Below are 20,500 nucleotides of genomic sequence, written 5' to 3' on the forward strand. Positions count from 1 at the left end.
GAAGTAGCTCAACACCATTGCTTCCACTAAAATGTGAGGATATGTGAAATCCCTGCCTCTATGTCCACTCGTCCTCTTCAGCTAGAGCCCAACCAGCTCACCAACAACTTAATTTAAACACTTTAAAACTACTCACCGCAAGACACTGGTGAGTTGTGATATTGTAGGAATTCAGCCATACAAGTTAAGAGCACAAACTCCAGAATTCTGAAAAAGACTAATAACGACCCAGAGTCCCACCCCACAAGTTGATTGGATTGGTTCAAAGTTGGTTGGTTTCAAAGCGGAAATGCTCAATTGGTTCTGACTGCTATTTTCACTCATGACATGTCTTATAGCATATAAAAACCCCATATGGAATGTTAACACGGTTGGCAAAAAAAAAATAATTTACTTGAGGGGGTCTTTAACAAGCTAAGCTAAACAAATGGGCTCCTGGTGGTAGCTTCATATTTAACACTCAGACATTAGAGCTAATCTTCTCATCGAACTCCCAGCCAGAAACCAAGTAAGCCTATTTCTCAAAAAGTGAAACTGCTGCTGGAAGTGCTTTGCTTTCAAGAAGGCTTCATGTGCAAAATTACATCCACATGTAATATTGGAAATATCTTTTTTAAAAACTGCTTAAATCCATCCCTTGGCTTTTTAAAATCTTTGCTCTCCTCCAGTTGTCTGTCCTCCTTTTCACAAGTGCAGCAAGTGTTAGGTTAATGTGTGATGTTGTGATCTAAATGGCTCCTTGGTAATATGTGACACATCTTCTACAAAGCTGTGTATATCATCCAAAACGCACAAACACACACATGCATGAAACAGTAAAGTGGACAGAGTGTATCACGCATATGATTCTTTTGGAGTACATAACTAATAGTAGACATAAATCTGCTGGCTTAACAGGAATACACAATCCTCTACTGTGATGTGTTATGAATGGAGCTAAAGTTGTGCCATGTTAAACATTTACTTGCTATTATCGCTGTTCTTGTGGGCCTCAATTAAACATTAAAACATTAACACTTTGAGGGGCACCGGAAGGGCAGAGGATTGTAAACACACACATGCACACACACACATACGAAAAAGCATGCATGTGCAGTACGCTGACTGTGTGACCCATCCCAGGCTTCACACGTCAGTCCTAATGTAAACGCATACATCACTGCTTCCTGTGATGTTTTAAGTATTCCGCACACGCTCCGTCTTTGAAGCAGCCACCCAGCCTGTCTGCTGCCTGTGATCATGATGACTTTGCTCAGAGCTGAACTCTGTCTCCTTTCACAGGATGAGCCGCTAAGCATATGTATCTGTGTCATTGTCTGCTTCCTGCGCCCGCTTCCCTCCACAATCAGAGACGTCATCTCGTCCTCACACCATTTCTCTGAAAGCCACACTGGAGTGAGCCCAAGCCAGAGCAAAAGGAAAGCACAAAGCGGAGCCCTTGGGAGACCGTTATCTCTCCTGCCAAGCCGGTGACGGCCATGGAAACCCGCCCATTGCCAGGATACCACATCAGGAATTCTTACTGGTCCAAGCCAGGGGCTCTGGGACCAAAACAACAAAACAACCATAAACACCGAGCAAAGAGATTTATGTCACACACAGACACGCCAACACACACATATTATTCCTTTTGTGTGAGTAACAATCAGAGCTCTTTCTGTGCGTGGATGGAGGTATGTATACAGCTTGTGTGCATTTTTACATGTACTGTCAATTTATATAATCTTGAACTTTATGCCAGCCTTAGTTCATAGTGAGGGGGACTACATGGTGTGTTTGTTTTCAAGGAAAGACATTTTGACATTTAGAAACAATAAAATAAGTAAACTGGGAACCAGAAGGCTGAGAAAAAGACACATGGGGAGGGAAAGAGATGGGGTTTGACGTGCAACTTCAGAATGAAACAGAGACGGCAGACTGAGAGACCAGAGTGAGAGAAAGCCAGAGATGGATAATGTTTCGGTGTCCTGAATTCCCTGTGTAAACTGCAGACAACTCACATACTGAGCTTCCATTATTCCACCTGAACGCCCCACTGACACACGCACACCTCCACGTACAGAGTTGAAAATATGCACGCCACCCTCTCTCCCTCCTCACCAGTGAACTGTTTACGTACTGTATCCTCTCCGGCTTGCACTATGTCAGATCCCGCCTGAGTAACCTGGCGTGAGTGTGTGTACGTAAAAGCAGAGGGTTAAAAAAAAAAAAACGAGTCTGAGGAATTTCAGTTCTTAAACAATCAGCTAGTTACTATTAATCACCCAGCTACGGCTCAGCAAGCTTAGGAATGCAGCCTTTAAACACACAGACACACACACACACACACTGAGAGAGAGTCATGTTTCCATCACTTTCGAGGACATAACGTTGACTTTCATTCATTTCCTGGAGACCTATCATAACTAGAACCACTACTAACTACCACTTGCCAAACTCAAACCTAAACTTACACCAAATCTCCCCCCAAGTTGAATATTACACATCATAGGGACTTCCTATTGTCCCCACAATATGACTATACAAACAGATTTATGTCCCTGACACATGAGCAATACAAATGTACACACACACTCACACACACAGATTACATGATAGCTGCAGCAGCTCGTTTTTGCCTGTATTTTTCACAATTAAAAGCATATTTGGGTTATCTTTTTTTCATGTAGTCTGCAAATTCTGCAAAGAAAATTCCTTCTCTGCAACTCAGTTGAATGTGAAGCTCTAGCAGGCACCCACATGTTGCAGGGCGAGCTGTGAGTGGGCCACTGGGTGAGGGGTGACAGGGGGTGCGTGCTTGGGGGGCTGATGGGAGAGTTTACGGGTCTACGTGAGGACAATGTGACCAAAAGGGCCTCTCTCTTTCTTGCCTCCACCACCGCCGCTGCTGTCTTCGCTCGGCGCACTGAGAGAGGGAGAGAAAACACTGACTCTTTTGTACGACCCATGAAGACAGACCACCCCTCCCTTCTTCCCTACCAGCGGTCTCTCCCTCCGCCTCCGCCCTCTCTCTGCTCAGTCGGCCCTATCTTTCAGTGTAATGTGCACCTGCTCAGCCTGCAAGACATCTCGCGTACACACACTCACACAAATAGTTTAGAAAGGAGCTGGGTGAAAGGGAGAGACAGAAGAGGCGATAGAAGGAGGGGGAAAAAAAAAAAAGCCCCACATTCCACTGTTTTCTCTGCACTGCTGCTTCATATTTGACTATCAGAGAATGAATCAAGACGTCTCATGTGGAAGAACAAAAATTCCCAAATGCATCTCTGTCTTTCTTTAGTCCTGATTTATGCAAATTCTTCTTATGGAGAATTGTGAGTGGAGAAGACGGAGGGGAGGTGGAGTTGGAGTTGGAGTAAGAGGCAGCCTAAATTCTGTTGAAACACATCCAAACAGTCATCATTCTCAAAACACATGCAGTGGACTCTTTCTGATTTGCTGTGGTGAAAAGTAACTAAGTACATTCACTCAAGTGTTGCACTTCAGTACAATTTTAACATACTTCTACTTCAGAATTACATTACTTTATACTTCTACTCCACTACATCAGGCAGAAATATTGTCCTGTCTACAGCCTTAGTTATTTTTAAAATAAAGAATTTACATTAAGGTTAATATAACAATACAACACCTTGTCAAAGATTAAACCTGTGTTTTCCAGCCCTTCTGGCCTCTGACGTCTTAGAAAAGCAGCGTGTAGTCGAGTTGTTAACAGCTCCACCAAATACTGATTTTCCATACAAACTTCCTCCCAAATTAGAGCCTGATCAGTGTTGGATTTTTTTGGGGCTGATGAAGACAATGCTTTTAATTGACAAAAAAAAAAATTACAATATATTGGCCGATAGTGCTATAGTATGTTAGAGTTATATAGAAAAGGGAAAATGATGGGGTCATTGGTAATTAACGTTCAAGCAATGTATTTCACAACCTTGCTAACAGCTTACTTTGAAGACACATCGTCGTCTGCACAATTGCAACATGTGCTGCAGACAGCGCTGAGACTATTGTAAACATTAGAGTCGGAGTGGCCCTGTTGAACAAACCCTTTGGTAAAGTAATTTCTAAATTAACTCAAGTATCTTTCTGTGCATTATGTTCTGTAAAAAATAAAATACTTTTGCATATCGGACAACATATACTCTAATACCAATATATAATTGAGCTCTAGTTGAAATGATCCAATTTGTCACCAAAAATCAAAAACTAGAGAACACATTGAAAAACAAAAAACAGATCTGTGTATTAGAACTTTTTTTTGTTCAAGTTTCCTGTTTCTTTAATTATGTAACAACTCCTCAGATCTATCTGCTGTCCCTGTATATAAAACTGTATATAAAGTAGTTCAAACTGGCTCCACCTGCAGCAGCTACAACATTAACATGCTGCTGACACACTGATGTTTCAGGAATAATAATGTAATGATGTCATCTATAATAATAATAATAGCCAGAGGGATCAAATGGCATTATTTTTTTTTAACACATTAACTGCAGGACTTTTCATGCAGGGCTTTTAGCTGTAATGGTGTATTTTTTCTTTGCTGTTTCGGCCATGTTACTTAAGTAAAGGATGTGAATACTTCTTCTACCTCTGCTGCGGCTGTTGTGATTTGTGATTTTGTCTGTCTTTTTTTGGTGTAACTGGCTCTAAATATGGCTTGTTGCTAACACTGGGACTGCATAGCAAATCAGATTGTGCTTTGTTTTCTTTAAAAAAATATATGCAAACACTTAGCATCTGTTTTAAAATGACAATTAAGAGGATGCAGCACTCCACATTCGAGTGTGCCTCATTTGCAGAGCCGAACATTTACGGCGCTTGATGCCAGTTGTCGCAAAAGTTGGAGGGTATCCTGAGAAATCTGGCCTACTTAGTTAATTAAAAAATGTGAGCCTGTGTATGCAATAAGCCTCAAAGAGCCTCTCTTACTCTGTTGCTAGAATACTCTTCATTTTCCTAATGAACGCTGAAGTGCATGTGATTAACAAGACTGAGAGTGTACAGCCATGCTAGCAGCAGAGTCGGCTGCAGACCGTCTGGACTGTGGACCACCAACCAACAATGAGAGACTACAATGAGTAGGGCTACCAAAACGCCACAGTAAAAGATAAACACGTGCAGATTCAGCTGATCTGATTAACTATTAGGTAGTTTAACTGACATTTCTAAGTGAATCTCACACGTTACACTTATTATCATTGAAAAAAAAAACTCCCTCTTCATACTTCAAATGGTCATCTACTGTATCGTATGTCATGCTTTGTGCAGAAATATCTTCCTGTCACACCCTGAGCAGAAACCCACCTTCCTTATTAATGGTATGATCTGGTTAAGTTAGTAGTTATTCTATAACTGGGCCAATCGCTTATGTAACTGATGCCTTGAATTTCATGAATAAGTAAGATGAATAAGTCACAAAGAAGACTCCCTGAAGATGTCTTTGGAAATAGGTCCACACCGCCGCAGAGATCTGAGTTAAGACTTGAAAGATAGACCCCCGAGGTTTCGCACAGGAACATACTGTAGGAGTATTGTATTATGTGTGTGTGTGTATGTGCTTGTGTGGAAGAAACTTCTCCATTATTTATGCCCCGCAGTTATGCAGCTGTGGAGCAACGATTGGGAATTACAGTATGACAGGAGCTGTAGGAAGCAGCTACTGTAAAACACACTGAACGACATGAGAAATAAAGGGATATGTATAGAGGCAGCGAGAGAAAACAGAAACAGAGCACGAGGGGAGAGTATGGGAGTCAATAGGCTTCCTTGTTGAGAACGATCAATGTGGACATGATAAGAAAAAGCAGAACCAGACCGCAGGAACGTTTAATGTGATACTTATGAATGTCACACCGCCTGCGGCAGAAAGAGCAGATATGTCATGAATAGAAAGGAGATAAGTTAAAACGCTCAAACATGCACAGAATGATATCTGCTCTGCATGTGAGACCCTTCAAAAATGTCCACACATTGGCTCTAATCTATGCTGCTTATGCCAAGACCTACAATCTGTATTTATCTAGGAGTCAATCAACTGAAAATGAACTATTTCAATAATCTGGTGCATGTTTATCTTTATGTTTGCAGTGTTTTAGCCATTTCTTAGGAAAAAAACAGGCAAGATGAGGACGTTGGTATGTTGGATTATGGAAGTATGGGGGATATCTAATACTATTTTTCTAGAGCTGCAAGTAATGATTATTTTTATTGTCTGTAAGTCAAGTCTGTAAAGTGTAAAAACAAAAAAGATGAACACAAATCCTCACAATTTTCCAGATCTCATAACAGTGTCCTCAAAAGGTCTTGTTATGAAAAACAAACTATATAATTTGCAGACAAATGATTGAAATTTTTGTATTAAAAATGATTGAATTTTTTTTTTAAATGATTAATGATTGATTAATTGATTAACTGTTGTAGTTCGACATTTTGAAACAAAATTATTTACCATTTATTGAAAAAACAATGAGCTCAATGAGCAACACAAACATAAGCATATGCACCCAATTTCTATGTCCTCACTACATTGCACTACTGCTGTGTTCCTACAGTACAATGTCAGGCATAATCTCTGGGTAAAAGCTTATCGCTTACCCTTTTTTTAAAAATATTCTTTAACAGCAATAATATCAGGACTTATAAGCTATTCAAACTCTCAGCTTTCACCTAAATTGGTCACACAAAGATTTCCTTTGGGACTCCCCATGCTGGATTCCAAGGTGAGACTAATTTGACTCCCAAAGGTGAAAAAAAAAGATCATATCAAAGAGAGGAGCCACTTCTAACAGAAGGTCTCTATAGACTACTGTAAAGTGAGTTCAGTCCTCTTTCCATCTTGTGTGTTTGCAGCCATATGCCTGGATGTACATGTGCGTGTGTGCCTGAGTCTCTGCAGACATAACTGTGTCAAATGGCAGTGAATCCAGCCTAAAGTGTGGAAGTGGGAGAGGAGGGGGGGGGGTTCTCTTTTCTTTGCTGTGGCTCTGCTGCGCTGTGAGACTCATAACTGCTGAGAGGATTTCCATAGCAGAGAGGAAAAGTGCTGGCTGGAATAGTGCATTACCGCCACACTCAGCCAACTAACATTCACGCACATTTTCAAAACCATTCATTATTCATTACTCCCCGCTGCCTTCAGCAGCCCAAACTCAAAGTGTTGCGCTGAGAGCTGAACGGAAGCATGTTCTGGTTTCAACATGCGGGTCTGACCCAGGAGTACCGACCGCTTCAGGGGAATACTTTCAGCGCGCAAGAATATTAGGAGCTCATTCTTAAGAGTGAACTCCAAATATCCTCAGTGCTTGTTTAGTGCATTTCTAAGTTTAGAAGTCTCTTCATAACCTGCATCCTGCACATTATCTATGGTTTCCTGAGTGAGTAAGCAGAATGAATAGCAATAATGAGCAATGAATCACGGCTTTCACTCGGTGGGTGTGTACCAAATTAAAAGCCAAATCCATGAGGTTGTTTCCAGAAAAATATACAAGGAACTGCACAGGTGTTGGAAGATAACTTAAAATAAACCAAGCTTTGCCATCCTGAACTCAGAAATCAAGTTATTCTAAGGTATTACAGCCCACTGTGAAGCTAAGGTAAATGATAAATCAAAGTGAAAACTGGCAATCCAGAGTAAATTACATGATTACATGCTCTAAATTTTACATTAAAATACATGAGTATTTACATCTGTGCAGTCTGGAAAACACAACTTGCACAGAGAACATTTGCTATGAATGTAAAATGAAGGAAAACCTGAGCGAATAAGTGGATTGTGGGCTGTTTGAATGAAGTTGGTATCATATTATTACACATTCACACAATGCATGAATGTTACAATAAATGTAGAATTGTATCTGCTTTACAGAAATTATGCAGACAAATAATAATAATTCAAGTTTTGGGGCAGTCTCTATAATCTCCCTCCTTGCTGGGACATCAACATCTGTCTGTCTCAGAAGTCTGTGACCTTGAACAGTCGCCCCCCTCCTCCCATCCCTCCACCCCCACTCTGTATTCACAGACACAAGTGGAGCAACAGTAGATTTGGAGCTGAATAGCGCATTAAGAGAAGAAATGCACACAATAAATGCGAGTAATGCGACTGAACTTGCCTGTCAAGCTTCTCAGAACACATTCCACTGTATTTACACCGAAACACCGAGGGAGAGAGAGAGAGAGAGAGACAGGGAAGGAGGGAGAAAGAGAGAAATGTGCAAAAGTAGTCTTGCAAATGAATATGTTTGCAGCAAAACCCAGAGATATTCACTAGATTGTGTGTCCACCGCACCTTTAATTACCAATTATTTAACCCTGTGTTACGCTCATTAGCAACAGCCCACGAAAACACCTCACCAACACCACCTGCGCGCTCCCCTGCGTTCTCTTATTAAGTAAAAAGTATTTGGCGCACGATTTGGAGAGCTGTGGCACATCGCTGCTTTGACCAATGATTTCCCCTCATCCAGTCAACTTTCCCGACATCAAGGAATGTGGGTGGCATTCATGCATTTCGCCCGGCAACGCTTCTGTGTCTAATGACAGAATGAAATGCAACAAGAAAAAAAAAAAAAGAAAAAAACCCTTAAACCCGCCTCGTTTCTCAACAGCAGCTGCAGCTTACCTGCTCCGTGCAGGACGTCGAGGGCGCACGGACGTTGGATGTGAAAGCTTCGTTTAATGCCTTCAAACCGCGCTCCCAAAAGCGGCACATAGCAACAGAAATTACCCCTGCTCAGCTCCAGGTTCCCCCCACAGAGCAGCTCTTATATTCAGCTTTCGTCGGTCAAACGTTGGAAAACGCGCCATCGTGCGGCCGGCTGGAGCGCGCAATTCAACAGGTGCACGGAGGGAGGGACGGGTCGGGCTGCGTTCAGGAACCGTCAGGAAATATAGAAAGTAAAGGGTGACATCTGTGACCTCATAAAATAACATAATCTGGGCCTTAATGATCAAAATGTTGACTAAATAAGCATCCACTAGTTTGTCTTGAATGGTTTTGGTTGCACAGAAGCCCTCATGCAAAAATATGCTTTCACCATTGATTGTGTGAGCTAGTCAACCCTTTTTTTTTCTTTCTAACAAATGAACTCAAACATCATTCACATATTTTCCAGTTACAGCCGGTGCTGTCTGTGACTGCTGCATAGAAAGAGAAAGCTAGATGAGGCCTAATGACTCCATGGCTGCATTCCAAACCAGAGTTATCCTTAATCTCTTCTCCCAGCTCATACATACTGCTTAATGCCTACTTGAGTGCCTCAATGGCAGCAAGAAGAAGGAAATCTAAAGGCCTGAGGTAAATGTTAATGGCTCCCTGTCTAAGATCAAATGCTGCAGTACAGGAGTAACTCAGGGCTGGGTGAGAGCTTCCTTCCTCTTCATCCTTTATACTAATGAATGCAGATGCAAACAACCAAACAACTACATCTTCAAATTCTTCAACAATACAAAAGTTTCTAGGTCTTTTATGCAGAGAGACTAATAACCTTCAAGGACTGGTGTTAGAGTCACCACCTCATTCTGAATGTAAGCTAAATAAATAAGTTATATTTGGCCCCAGAAAGGTGCCAATCCACGACCCTGTGATCATTCACAACAATGTGAGTGAGTAGATAAGCTCATACAAATAACTGGGGATCCAGACAGACAGGCTTTTAAAATGTTGGCTATTTTTGTGCGCGGTTTGCTCAAAGACATCACTTTATCGGCAGACTGAGATTATTTGGTGTTATAACACATATCATGGTTAGATTCCACAATGCAGCAATGGAGAGTTTAAAAGATATGGCCTCATATAGCAGTTAAAGAAAAAAAAAAAAGAGAAATAGCTCAATTAAAACAGCATTTAAATGACTGGGAAGGGAAAACACCCATCTCCTAACATCATGTATGAAAAAACTGTTGTCAGATATGCCAACAAGATCCTGAAGGACCCCTCCCACATTTTATTTTCAGATTACAAACTACTACTTTCAAGTAGATGTTGGAGAGTCTGCAAAAAACAAGACCTGCTTTATTCCTGTTTCTATCGCACTGCCCAACAATCAATCTGAACTCCCTCCTGATATGTCTGGCCATGCATTTGATCTAAAAATTTGATCTCTGGATCGCGATCTTGTTCCATTATTTATCTGGTTTATGCAAGGTGCAACATGATGCTCTTACAAGTGCAATATGTATGTAGATTTGCACATAGTAGATATGTTTGCACATATATGGATGTACATATATGCATGTTTTAGGAAGGAATGTTTTTGTACATAGTTTTATATATGTATGCCTTTCTCTGTGCCTAGCTGAGTTTTTTATTATTATTATTGTGTTGTCTGTAGTTCTGAGCTGTGTGATTTTTACAACTGCCCAAGGCAAGCTTCTCTTTAGAGGAAATAAACTTGATCTTATCCTATTACATTTGGGAGTATTAGTTATTGGTCGGGCTAAAATAATCACAGTAGGTTATATTTAAAACATACTGAACACTATGACTGATGACTTACCATTAGCAGTAGTAGTAAAGATGGTCGTGACAGTCGTGTTACTTAAATAGTTATAATAATACAAAAATCACAATCATTGTGGCATTTATACATTTATGCATTTATTTATTAATAACTTAAATGTCTCTATTGATCTGTCCATGTGATCGGTAGGTGGGGGTATTTCTACGGTATATTTCCTCAGGCATCCTCACGACCCCATTAAAGTGAAGCTGGAAAATATGTGCGCAGCTTCCAGCGTGTCAGGCCAATACAAATAGCACGGAACTTTCAAAATAAAAGCATGAGATTGGTCACCTGTATGGAGCTTTTGATGAGTCAGTGAACCACATGAGAAGTATTTGTGAATTGCTACGCGTAATTGCCATCTGTAAAATACATACCATAAATCATATTCTGTCAGGGAGTCATAGCGGTGGCCAGATGGCACACAAAAAAGCCAGAACCATGCCATCAATAATGTTACTGCTACAAATATTTTGCTGTACAACTCACACAAAAAAAACTTGATATGACTGAAAACATTTTCACTTTAGTTAACTAATCAGAGTTAGACTAGATCAGATAGCTTTAGAGATGGTCATATTCATCTTGCTGCTGTCTGATGCTGCAGGTATTTAATCAACTCAGAGGGAAGACTCTTGCAAACAGCTGGAAGCAAAAAACTTGAGGTCTGTGTGAGAGAATCTGTCAGCTTAAGGCACAAACTTTGTAATTTATGCTGTCTTGTCCTCGGAAAACTGTATGTGCACTCACTGAAACTTGGATGTCAGAGTTCCAGTGAATGACTGATCAGAACTGGGGCGGCAACAGGCCCCCTGGCCCTCCTGGAGATGCCTTTAATTTCTTGATGAAATATCAAAAAACATCTCCTTATATTTTCACAGATGCAGAAATATAAACAACTTTAAATCATGTTTTCTACCTTTGCTGTGTCTCTATTTTGCATGACCTATATGGCCAAATTGCTTGTACTACTGCATGGAAATCCTGTTTGCCCAATCAGTGCTGCATTATACATATTTATATTTACAGTCTACAACAAAACATGTGTTGCAAATTAATCAAAAAAAGGTTCTTTGCTACCAATTTTCAAATCAGTAGTTATACTTATTGTTATATTTTGAATTCTCACCGGTTGTTGCAGGCTGCTGTGGGTGTCTTGACGTTCAGCAGACCACCGGTGATGGACGGTACAAGCTAATATACAATCTTCTTCAAGGCTCATATCGCTTGCAGAAACGTTCGAGGATGCTGGTAGAGTTCACACAGACCAACAAACCAACTGCAGTCTGCTACGAGTCATTTTTTTTTTGCCAGGTGAGACGCTACTACAGCTAATTTTAGCCATTTTTCTTTGCTAGCATCCCCTCCGAGCCTATGCAAATTAGCCTCAACAATGACAGCGTCCAAAGCTAACGTGGGAGCTTAAAGTAGCTCTTATTTTTAGGTCACACAGAGTAAGCAAAATTAAGCAGACAATTCCCACAAGGAAACATTAGTCCAGCTGTTGGCGTAATTACTAATTTGGGATGAACTCTGAGTACTTCTTACTTGTTCAGTACCTGATGCTGTTCTCTTTGTTGTTTACAGTCTGATGTGTTTCTCTCCTCAACACTCGTGAAATGACAGAACAAGTCTCTTTATTTAATGAGGTTGGTGTCAGCTCTGCTTCCATCACACGTTTTTTTGGGCTTCGCTGCCAAAATAAATCACACATGTACTTACAGCTCCAGCCGCTGCAGCAGCAGGAGGAGGAGGACAGACACTGAGGGGGCGGAGGACAGAGCCGGCTTCTCCCCATGGCCACCGCGCGTTTCCCCGGGAAGAGTGCGGACGTGGCCGCCGCCAACTGGAGCGCTCCGGCTCTGGGCAGGCCGCTGTGTGTCAACGGCACCCCGTGGATCCTCTACCTGCTGGAGGAGTGTGTGGATAACATCTGGGAGTACTGCAGCGTGGTCATAGGACTTATATCCATGTTCTGTTTTTTGCTGTCCACCTTGCCGTAAGTAATGGTTTTAGTGTTGTCCAGCCTAATTAAGACATTTGAGATGACTGAGATTCAACTTCACTGTCATTGCACACAATATAAAACAATGAAATGAAGCTTAGCATCCAACCAGAAGTGCAAAAAAGCAGCAAAAGTACAGTGTGACTGTGCTGAGAGATATACAGTATTAGCAGTATTCACAGCACGAACTGTCTAAATAGTGCATGAAAGTAGTGAACAGTACTGTGAAAAGTATTGCCCCCTACAGATATCTCCTATTTTTACATATTTGTCACACTTAAATGTTTCAGATCATCAAACTAATTTTAATATACCACAAAGATAACCCAAGAAAACATAAAATGCAGTTTTTAAATGATGATTTGATTTATTGAAGGACCAACACTGTCCAGCCCCACCTTGCGCTGTGTGAAAAAGTAATTGCCAGAGTCATTTGGTAGATTGGTACAATTTCACCACCAGTCACACTCACATATGATCACTGCCAGGCTTGTTGAATCTAAACATCACCTAAATAGAAACTGTCTGGCATTGTGAAGGAGGCTGAAGGGTCTCAAAAAGCAGCACATGATGCCGTGATCTAAAGAGATTCAAGAAACAGATGCGAAACAAAGTCATCGACATATATCAGTCTGGACAGGATTACAAAGCTATTGCTAAGGCTGTGGGACTCAAGCAAACCACAGTGAGAGTCATTATCTACAAATGGAGAAACCATGAAACAGTGGGGAACCTTTCCAGGCCAGCCTACCAAAATTTATCCAAGAGAGCGTTGACTTCTCATTCAGAAACTCAAAAAAGAACTCAGAAAAATGTCAACAGAACTGCAGGCCTCACTTGCCTTAGTTAAGGTCAGTGTACATGACTCAACAATATGGAAGACACTGGGCAAAAATGGCATTTGCAGAAAAATATCTAAGATGACCCCCAAGACTTTTACGATAGCATCCTGTGGACTGATGGGTCAAAGTTAATCCTGATTGATACCGAACATGGTGGTGGAAGTGTGATGATTTGGGGCTGCTTTGCTTCAAAAGGACCTGGACGACTTGTCATAACTGATGGAGCCATCTATTCTGCTCTCTGAGAGAAAATCTTCCTGGAAAATATTCGCCCATCAGTTCATGACCTAAAGATCAAGCTCCAATGGGTTAGGCAGCATGACAAGGACCTAAAGCACACAAGCAAGTCCACCTCTGAATGGCTCATAAAGAACAAAACTAAGGCCGTGTCAAAGTCTGGACTTCAATCCTATTGAGATGCAGTAGCAAGACCTTAAAAGGGCAGTTCATGCTCGAAAACTATCTAATGTGGCCAGATTAAGACTATTCTGCAAAAGAGAGTGGGCCAAAATTCCTCCGTGATGATGTAAAATACTGATCACAAGCTTGTTGCTGCCAAGTGTGGCCCAACCAGTTATTAGGTTTAGGGGGGAAATTACATTTTAACAAGGGTGATAGAGGGTTTCAATGAATCTTTAATAAATCATCATTTAAAAACAGTTTTTTGTGTTTTGTGGGTTATCTCTGTCTAATATTAAATAAATATAATTATTAGTTTGATGATCTGGAACATTTAAGTGTGAGAAATATGAAAAAATAGAAGACATCAGGAAGGGGGCAAATACTTTTTCTCACCACTGCATAAGTAATAAATGTAGTGTGTGCACTACAGATAAAGAAAACATGAATGAAAAACCATAAACAGAGTGGTATGAACATGATAAGCATATAAATAGATTAAACTGTAGATCATGTCATTGTGCTTGATCAATAACAATGTAAAGATAGGTAAATGTAAAACTAAAGATAGGGATAAATGACGGTATGAACAGTGGATAAAAGATGCAATATACAGTATATGCAATATATACACAAAGAAAACAATGTAGTGTGTAGTCTGTATATAATGCATTGTTAAAATTAAGGTTAATCTGTCTGTCTATCTATCTAGGCAGGTCTATGAGGCCTACAGGAATGGTAAAGTAGAGGAAGCCATGTCTTTTGGGTTCCTCTTCTTCCTCTTCAGCGGAGACCTGACCAGTTTTGCAGGCTGCTACCTCACTAGCCAGCTGCCAATTCAGGTGAACACACATGACACAGCCAGGCTCATTTTCATCTGTTCGGGTCGAGTGGCTTTACACTTGGTGTGAACTCTGTTAGTGTTCTTTGGTGATGTTAGATGTTTCATTTAGCCAGCAGAAATTTGCTGTCTTGTCTCTGCACTTGGTGAGTTATTACATTAGAGACAAGCTGTGCACAGGCCTTGTTATTGCTAGAGGCTTTTTGACATGTTTGGATTTGTGCTGCTAATGGTGTGTCTTAAACCGTCTATGTAGTTCACTTGAAGTTCATTTACGCTACTTCTGGCTGTCTCATTTAAAGCAATGAACATCACACATTGTTGGAGTTAATTGCTTTGACACTGCGCTTTGATAGCATAACAAGGAATCACAACTACAGTCATATAAAGGTCCCACACTGTGCCTCTTTTCAGCAAATTAATGAAAATCTTACATGTTCCTAGAGTTTGTCTTTCAAATTTTTCAGTTCAAAATGATTAAAAGATGTATTGTTTTACCATGACTGTATAACCTCTGGTTTAAGGCCTGTTCTAAATGGACTGTTTAGGTTGCAAAAAAACACACAGTAACCCACTTGGTCCTTGTTTATTTGTTTCAAATCATTTTAAAGTTTTAACTATCTCTGAATGTCCCCCTGTGGCCATACAATATAAGCTAATGGTAACGTTAGCCATATTATCCTGACAACATGCTCAGCTAAGTATTTTTCTATTGTGGTGTTGGCATTGTCATCAAAAATAAAGATCATCCACTGGATCCTCAGTGCTTTAGATGCTGGGAGTGGATGGAGACTCTTGTATTCACTCTTGCAGCCAACAGCAGAGCATTTTGTATGCTCTGCTCGTGACTGAGACATTTTAAAGTTGGCAGAAGCAGCTCTAGAAACAATTAGACCTAGCTAACCATAAAGCAGCTTCCCATTCTGAATGGTTTATGTTTGACGAGCTTCTAAAGCTGAGAAGGCATCTAGTGAAGAGGTGGCTTGAGGAATGGCAAAAGTAGACACCTTATATTCTCTTAGCTTTTACTATACAAGTTTTTAAGACATCCAAACCACAACAAAGGTGGACTTTCACCTTACAGAGACTTCACAGCTCGTAAAGGTGTATCTGTCACAGCCTGTATTGTACATGTAATGATATCCTGCTTTATCTTTTTCTCTCTTCCTGTCTCACTCTTAGGTAGTCACAGTGGTGTTTTACATCTTCACAGACCTGATCCTCATCTCCCAGTTTCTCTACTATAAGATCAAAAACAGCTCTAGCAGAAGTAAGCCTGGTCTCTGTGCTTATGAATGATGACTGTAGCTTGTGAGTCAACTAAGTCAAAATCCTCCAGAAAGCTCCAGATAGTACAATTATGAGGAAGGAAGTGCTTTCAGTTGTTGACTCAGCAACTTCACAGAAAAAGAGAAAAACAAGGACTTGTCAGTTGTAGGACAGTGTCAGCTTTACAGGTTTAGTGGTAATAAAACAGTCTATATAAATACAGTATATTACTTGTACATAAGGTACCTAAAAATGAAAATCTGCTAATCTGGTACTGTTAGTAATGTTTTACAATTACTCCAGAGCACATAAACACTATCACAAAAATGTGGCGAGGCCTTATGTTTTTTTTTTTTAGTTTAATAATCATGCAAATTTCCCTCAGTCACTAAAGACACTTTCCCACTTTCCTGTAGAAAATCCTGCGTTGAAGTGGATGTGCTTCATGTGGTGTGGTGCTGCTTCATTAGTTCTCCTGGCTTTGCCCAAACTCATCATAGACAATAGTTCAAGCTTAGACACCCAGGTAGGACAAACGTTAATTTACTTCAAACTGGATATTGTGACTGTACTGCTCATTTTTTTGGTACATGGACCCTTTCATTTTTGTCCTACTCTACCTTTTGTTCCCAGAGTCCCGCTACCTCCAAATCGATGGAAATCACCGGCTATATATGTGGATACTTGGCATCTGTTTTCTACCTCTGCTCCCGTTTCCCTCAGCTCTATAAAAATGTAAGTGACAATTTGTTTGACTCACTTGAGATGTGGAGTTGGTATTCTTTTTCTTTTTTGTCTCTGTAGCATAGTTTGTGTGTGAGCAACGCCGCATTCTCAATGTCTCGTCCCAGGAGGTTCATGGAAAGCTGTACTTATTCAGTGTCAGTTAGTCATAAACAAGGACCGAGTTTATGTGTTTGTGCATACTGTATGTGTGTCAAAATGAGAACCAGGCATTGAAGACAATAGTGCTGTTGTGCTGAGGAAACATCCTGGCTCAAATGCAGCTATTAGTCACCAGAGGGGATCGTCCCAGTAGGCTGACAGTGCCAGAGAAACTTCTGGGCACAAAACATACACTCCATGGCTATTGTGAATAATTTAAGTCAGATTTGCCCCATGTTAATTCTTGCATGTTGAAACATGTTTTGTTCCATCAGTATTTCTGCGGCAAACACTTGCTGGTTGCTCAGTGTTGTGTAGGTCCATCCGAGACAGTAATCCACAGGGCATTCACTCTGTTTTTCTAAGTGTACCTTTGGGGACAATTTGAGCTCAGTAGCCATAGCAGAGTATAAAACTTAATTATTCAGTGAAGGTGAAATGAATGGATGCTGTCATTCCTGATTTTTTTTTACGATAGAAAGAAGTGGTGAACATAGCCAGTCTTTGTATTTAAGGTACACTGATGAAACACACTCATACAGTATTTTTTAACAGAATGAATTCATAGCTGGATGTCATCAATCAAGGGATGGGTTGATAGCAGTAAAACACTGAAATAAAACCAGCCTTATCCTTTAATGTTATTGAGGTTGTCTGTTTGTTGAAGTGTGAGTACACTCAAAGCAGATTAATGTGAATGGAACAGAAACGTAGCTTACCAGCTTTCAGCTTGTCAGTGGTTGTGGTTTGCATCAGAATACAACAGCATCATACTAAAATGTAGTCATATCTGCTGATAAAAGGATTAATACTTGCAGTGCTGGTCTGGTTTTCCTTTTTTGCCTGTTAATTCAATACTGTAAACTCTGCTCTAGTTCCAGCGACAGTCTACAGAGGGCACCTCCTACCTGCTGTTTGCCCTGGCCATGATGGGTAATGGAACATATGGGTTAAGCGTCATAGTGGTCCTCCCTGCGCTGAGGGGCTCCAAACAGACCTTCATTATCAAACATCTTGCCTGGCTCATTGGCAGCCTGGGAGTCCTCATACTTGACTTTTTGGTATCCTTTAAATCACAAGTCTAATCAGTGCACAGAGTCAGCTGTACAAGGTTAAGATAATAATAATAATACTGACGTGCAAAAACTTGAATACTTTTACTTTGATCAAATCCAGACATAAACATTACTCACAGTGTTTTTGTACATATCGTTGATTTGAAACAGTCAATGTGCTATTTTGGTTTGTTATTGACGTCACCTGTCATCTGAACTCCGTCTGTATGAGCCTTAACATTTTCAGGTGACTGCCCAATTCATTATATACAAGAAGAACATCCCTGCTAAAGGCAGTGCACTACTCAGCATCCCGGAGGTGGAACCTCTTCTGTGTGAGGAAGAGGAGCTATCAGTATTATAGGACAGAGATCAAACACCAGCATGGAAGGCTTCTTCAAGAACTGACTGTTTGTTTTTGATCAGCCTGTGAGTTCTCAGTGGCCAGTGAACAACTTCAGAGACATTGGTGGACCTTTGCAGAAGGTAGTAGCAGGCATGTTGTAGCACCAGCAGCTCATTCTGGTGCATCTTTATAGTCTGATTTTGTTGCTTTCAAGACTACAAACACAGCGATGAATTCTTCTATGGTGTAGAGGGTTAATAAGGTAGGACAAGCCACACAAATTATATGGTCAATATATTCCTTAACACTCCTTAGTTGCATTTTCACGGTCTCTCTGCTGTCTTGTCAGCATGACTTGAGTCTTTTTCTGGTTATGAGCACTGCCGTTTTTGATTAATTATTCCCCTGGGATTTCTTGGTTTTGTTTTGCATGGAATAACTGTATTTTTATGTGCCATGGGGGAGCCTAGAGGAGAATGCTGAATGCCAGATGTTGTTCCACACATGCAAGCTTCATGGAAGAGTGAAGTGCCTGCTATATTTACACATTTTGACAGGGTAAATACTATCATCGAAGCCTGCACGGGTGAGTATGAATGGCGGAAACCGGAATGAATGGCAGTTTGGAAAGTTTGTGTTCTTATCTGATTTTGCATTTTACTGAAGCTTGACGCAAAGCCGGTATGAGCATGAAATAACAGAAAAAACAGTAATGTCCTGATTTGAAGCTGACAGATAATTTTGTCGAGTCATTTCTCAGTGGCAGTTGTGGCTATAAGGAGAATTCCTCCAGAGATGTTAGATGACTAGACTGACATTGTGTAATGTTAAATAAATAGGATGTAAATGTTGGCTAGGGCCACCCCTTCACTTGAAAGATGTTCTTTTTTTGTCTGAAGCTATATAATGACCTCATTTGTCTTTAAAAGGGATATTGCATTTCTCTATGTTTCTGGTCCAAACTATCTGCTCTAGTGGAGAAAAACTTTGTGCCTTTTTAAGCTTAAAACAGTCTTAATATAAATGCACTGTAAATTATTTTTAAATTAAATTAGATTAAATTAGATTTATAACCAAGTGGTTTATTTATGGCATTGTAGGAAATGCAGTGGAAGCTTTTGTCTTTTTTACCTCCCCAACCCCTGAATCAGATCTGCCCTTCTACATGTTCTGAGTAGTTTTCTTATATAGACATTCTGTTTTGTAATATTTTCATGATATTAAAGAGGACATGACTACTTGATTGTCTGTTAAGAAAAATCGAAGAAAAGAGACATTAATGGGATGTTATTGAGAATTGTTAAAGTATTGAAGTGTAAAATTCGCTCATGCATTTTCTTATCTGGCATGAGGTATACAGCAGAGAGGATAATGCTGCCAAGCCAAATTTATTTTTACAATTTTTCCAATGTAATTTTTCCAGAGTTTAATGCTAAACGAGCACAGCAAAAAGCAGAACAGGCCAAATCATCATCTTATTAATGAGCAGTTTAACTCTGTAGTCAGATTTTTGTAAATGGGTATTTATTTACATCATTACTCTGCTGATATTGTGCCAGATGTTATTGTCATACAGTACGTATGAGGTGCTGTCACTGTTTAACGCTTGAGTAACTAAACTCGTGTACTTGCAGAGATCTGCAGATTTTTCTACCTCATTATGATGTGGACAAGATTTTTATTTTTTTTTCCAAGTTTGCAATAAGAATTATTTTGAATTTGTACACTGTGCTTGTTGCTGGAGAAGTAATTGAGCACACATTGCATTCAAAAATGTATAAACAAAAATAAAATAAAAAATTTCTTAAAACTAGCATTTAATTGTAACTGTATTTATTTATAACAATAGCATGAACAACATCTCTCGGTCAGGTGATGAAATAATGTGGATTTATGCGGACAGAGGGGGATTTCTTTGAACTAAGACCTTTTTTTTGCAAATATGCAACTAGAGTAATTTTTTTTCACTAGTAAATTACGTTTTTGCTAATTATTTTTATATTGCACAATTCCCACTTACTGCTACTCGTCAATTCCTTCTAAATGAGCCTGTTGTACTTTTGCAGTCTAGCACAAAAGTACATATTTGTTGGATATATTGCTGCTGTATGCTGTAGAACTTGTATTTATAACACTCTCGTCTATGTATTTACTATTCCTAAGATGAAGTTATTTTATTTAAGCATAATGTTCTTTTTTTTTTTTGGTAGAGGAATTTAAATGTACATGGCCAGTTATAGTGTAATTCTGAGCTCTGTTCCAGGGTATATTTATCGACAATGCCATCCTGTAATAACTGTTACATATATTGTAAAAGAAGAAAAAACTTGAATAAACTGCATTGTACCCTAAA

General features: G+C 40.0%; 1 protein-coding gene across 1 annotated transcript; it reads left to right on the forward strand.

Moving 5' to 3' along the window:
• The first annotated feature begins 11,731 nt into the window (after positions 1-11,731).
• slc66a1l (solute carrier family 66 member 1 like) lies at positions 11,732-20,500 on the forward strand. The gene is made up of 9 exons (XM_008285521.1): positions 11,732-11,819; positions 12,093-12,154; positions 12,230-12,504; positions 14,464-14,593; positions 15,775-15,862; positions 16,278-16,387; positions 16,495-16,596; positions 17,622-17,807; positions 18,049-20,500. Exons 3-9 carry the CDS (start codon positions 12,302-12,304, stop codon positions 18,163-18,165), a joined length of 936 nt encoding a protein of 311 aa, XP_008283743.1. The 5' UTR covers positions 11,732-11,819; positions 12,093-12,154; positions 12,230-12,301; the 3' UTR covers positions 18,166-20,500.

Source organism: Stegastes partitus, unplaced genomic scaffold (assembly GCF_000690725.1).
Source record: "Stegastes partitus isolate 25-593 unplaced genomic scaffold, Stegastes_partitus-1.0.2 Scaffold406, whole genome shotgun sequence".
Taxonomy (NCBI): Eukaryota; Metazoa; Chordata; class Actinopteri; family Pomacentridae; genus Stegastes; species Stegastes partitus.

What these genes read in the sequence shown, in the direction of transcription:
- slc66a1l (XM_008285521.1), top strand. Translation starts at nt 12,302, where the DNA reads ATGGCCACCGCGCGTTTCCCCGGGAAGAGTGCGGACGTGGCCGCCGCC. An exon ending in CTAGCCAGCTGCCAATTCAG is followed by an intron (nt 14,594 to 15,774) that starts GTGAACACACAT and finishes TCTCACTCTTAG; the next exon opens with GTAGTCACAGTGGTGTTTTA. An exon ending in CAAAAACAGCTCTAGCAGAA is followed by an intron (nt 15,863 to 16,277) that starts GTAAGCCTGGTC and finishes ACTTTCCTGTAG; the next exon opens with AAAATCCTGCGTTGAAGTGG.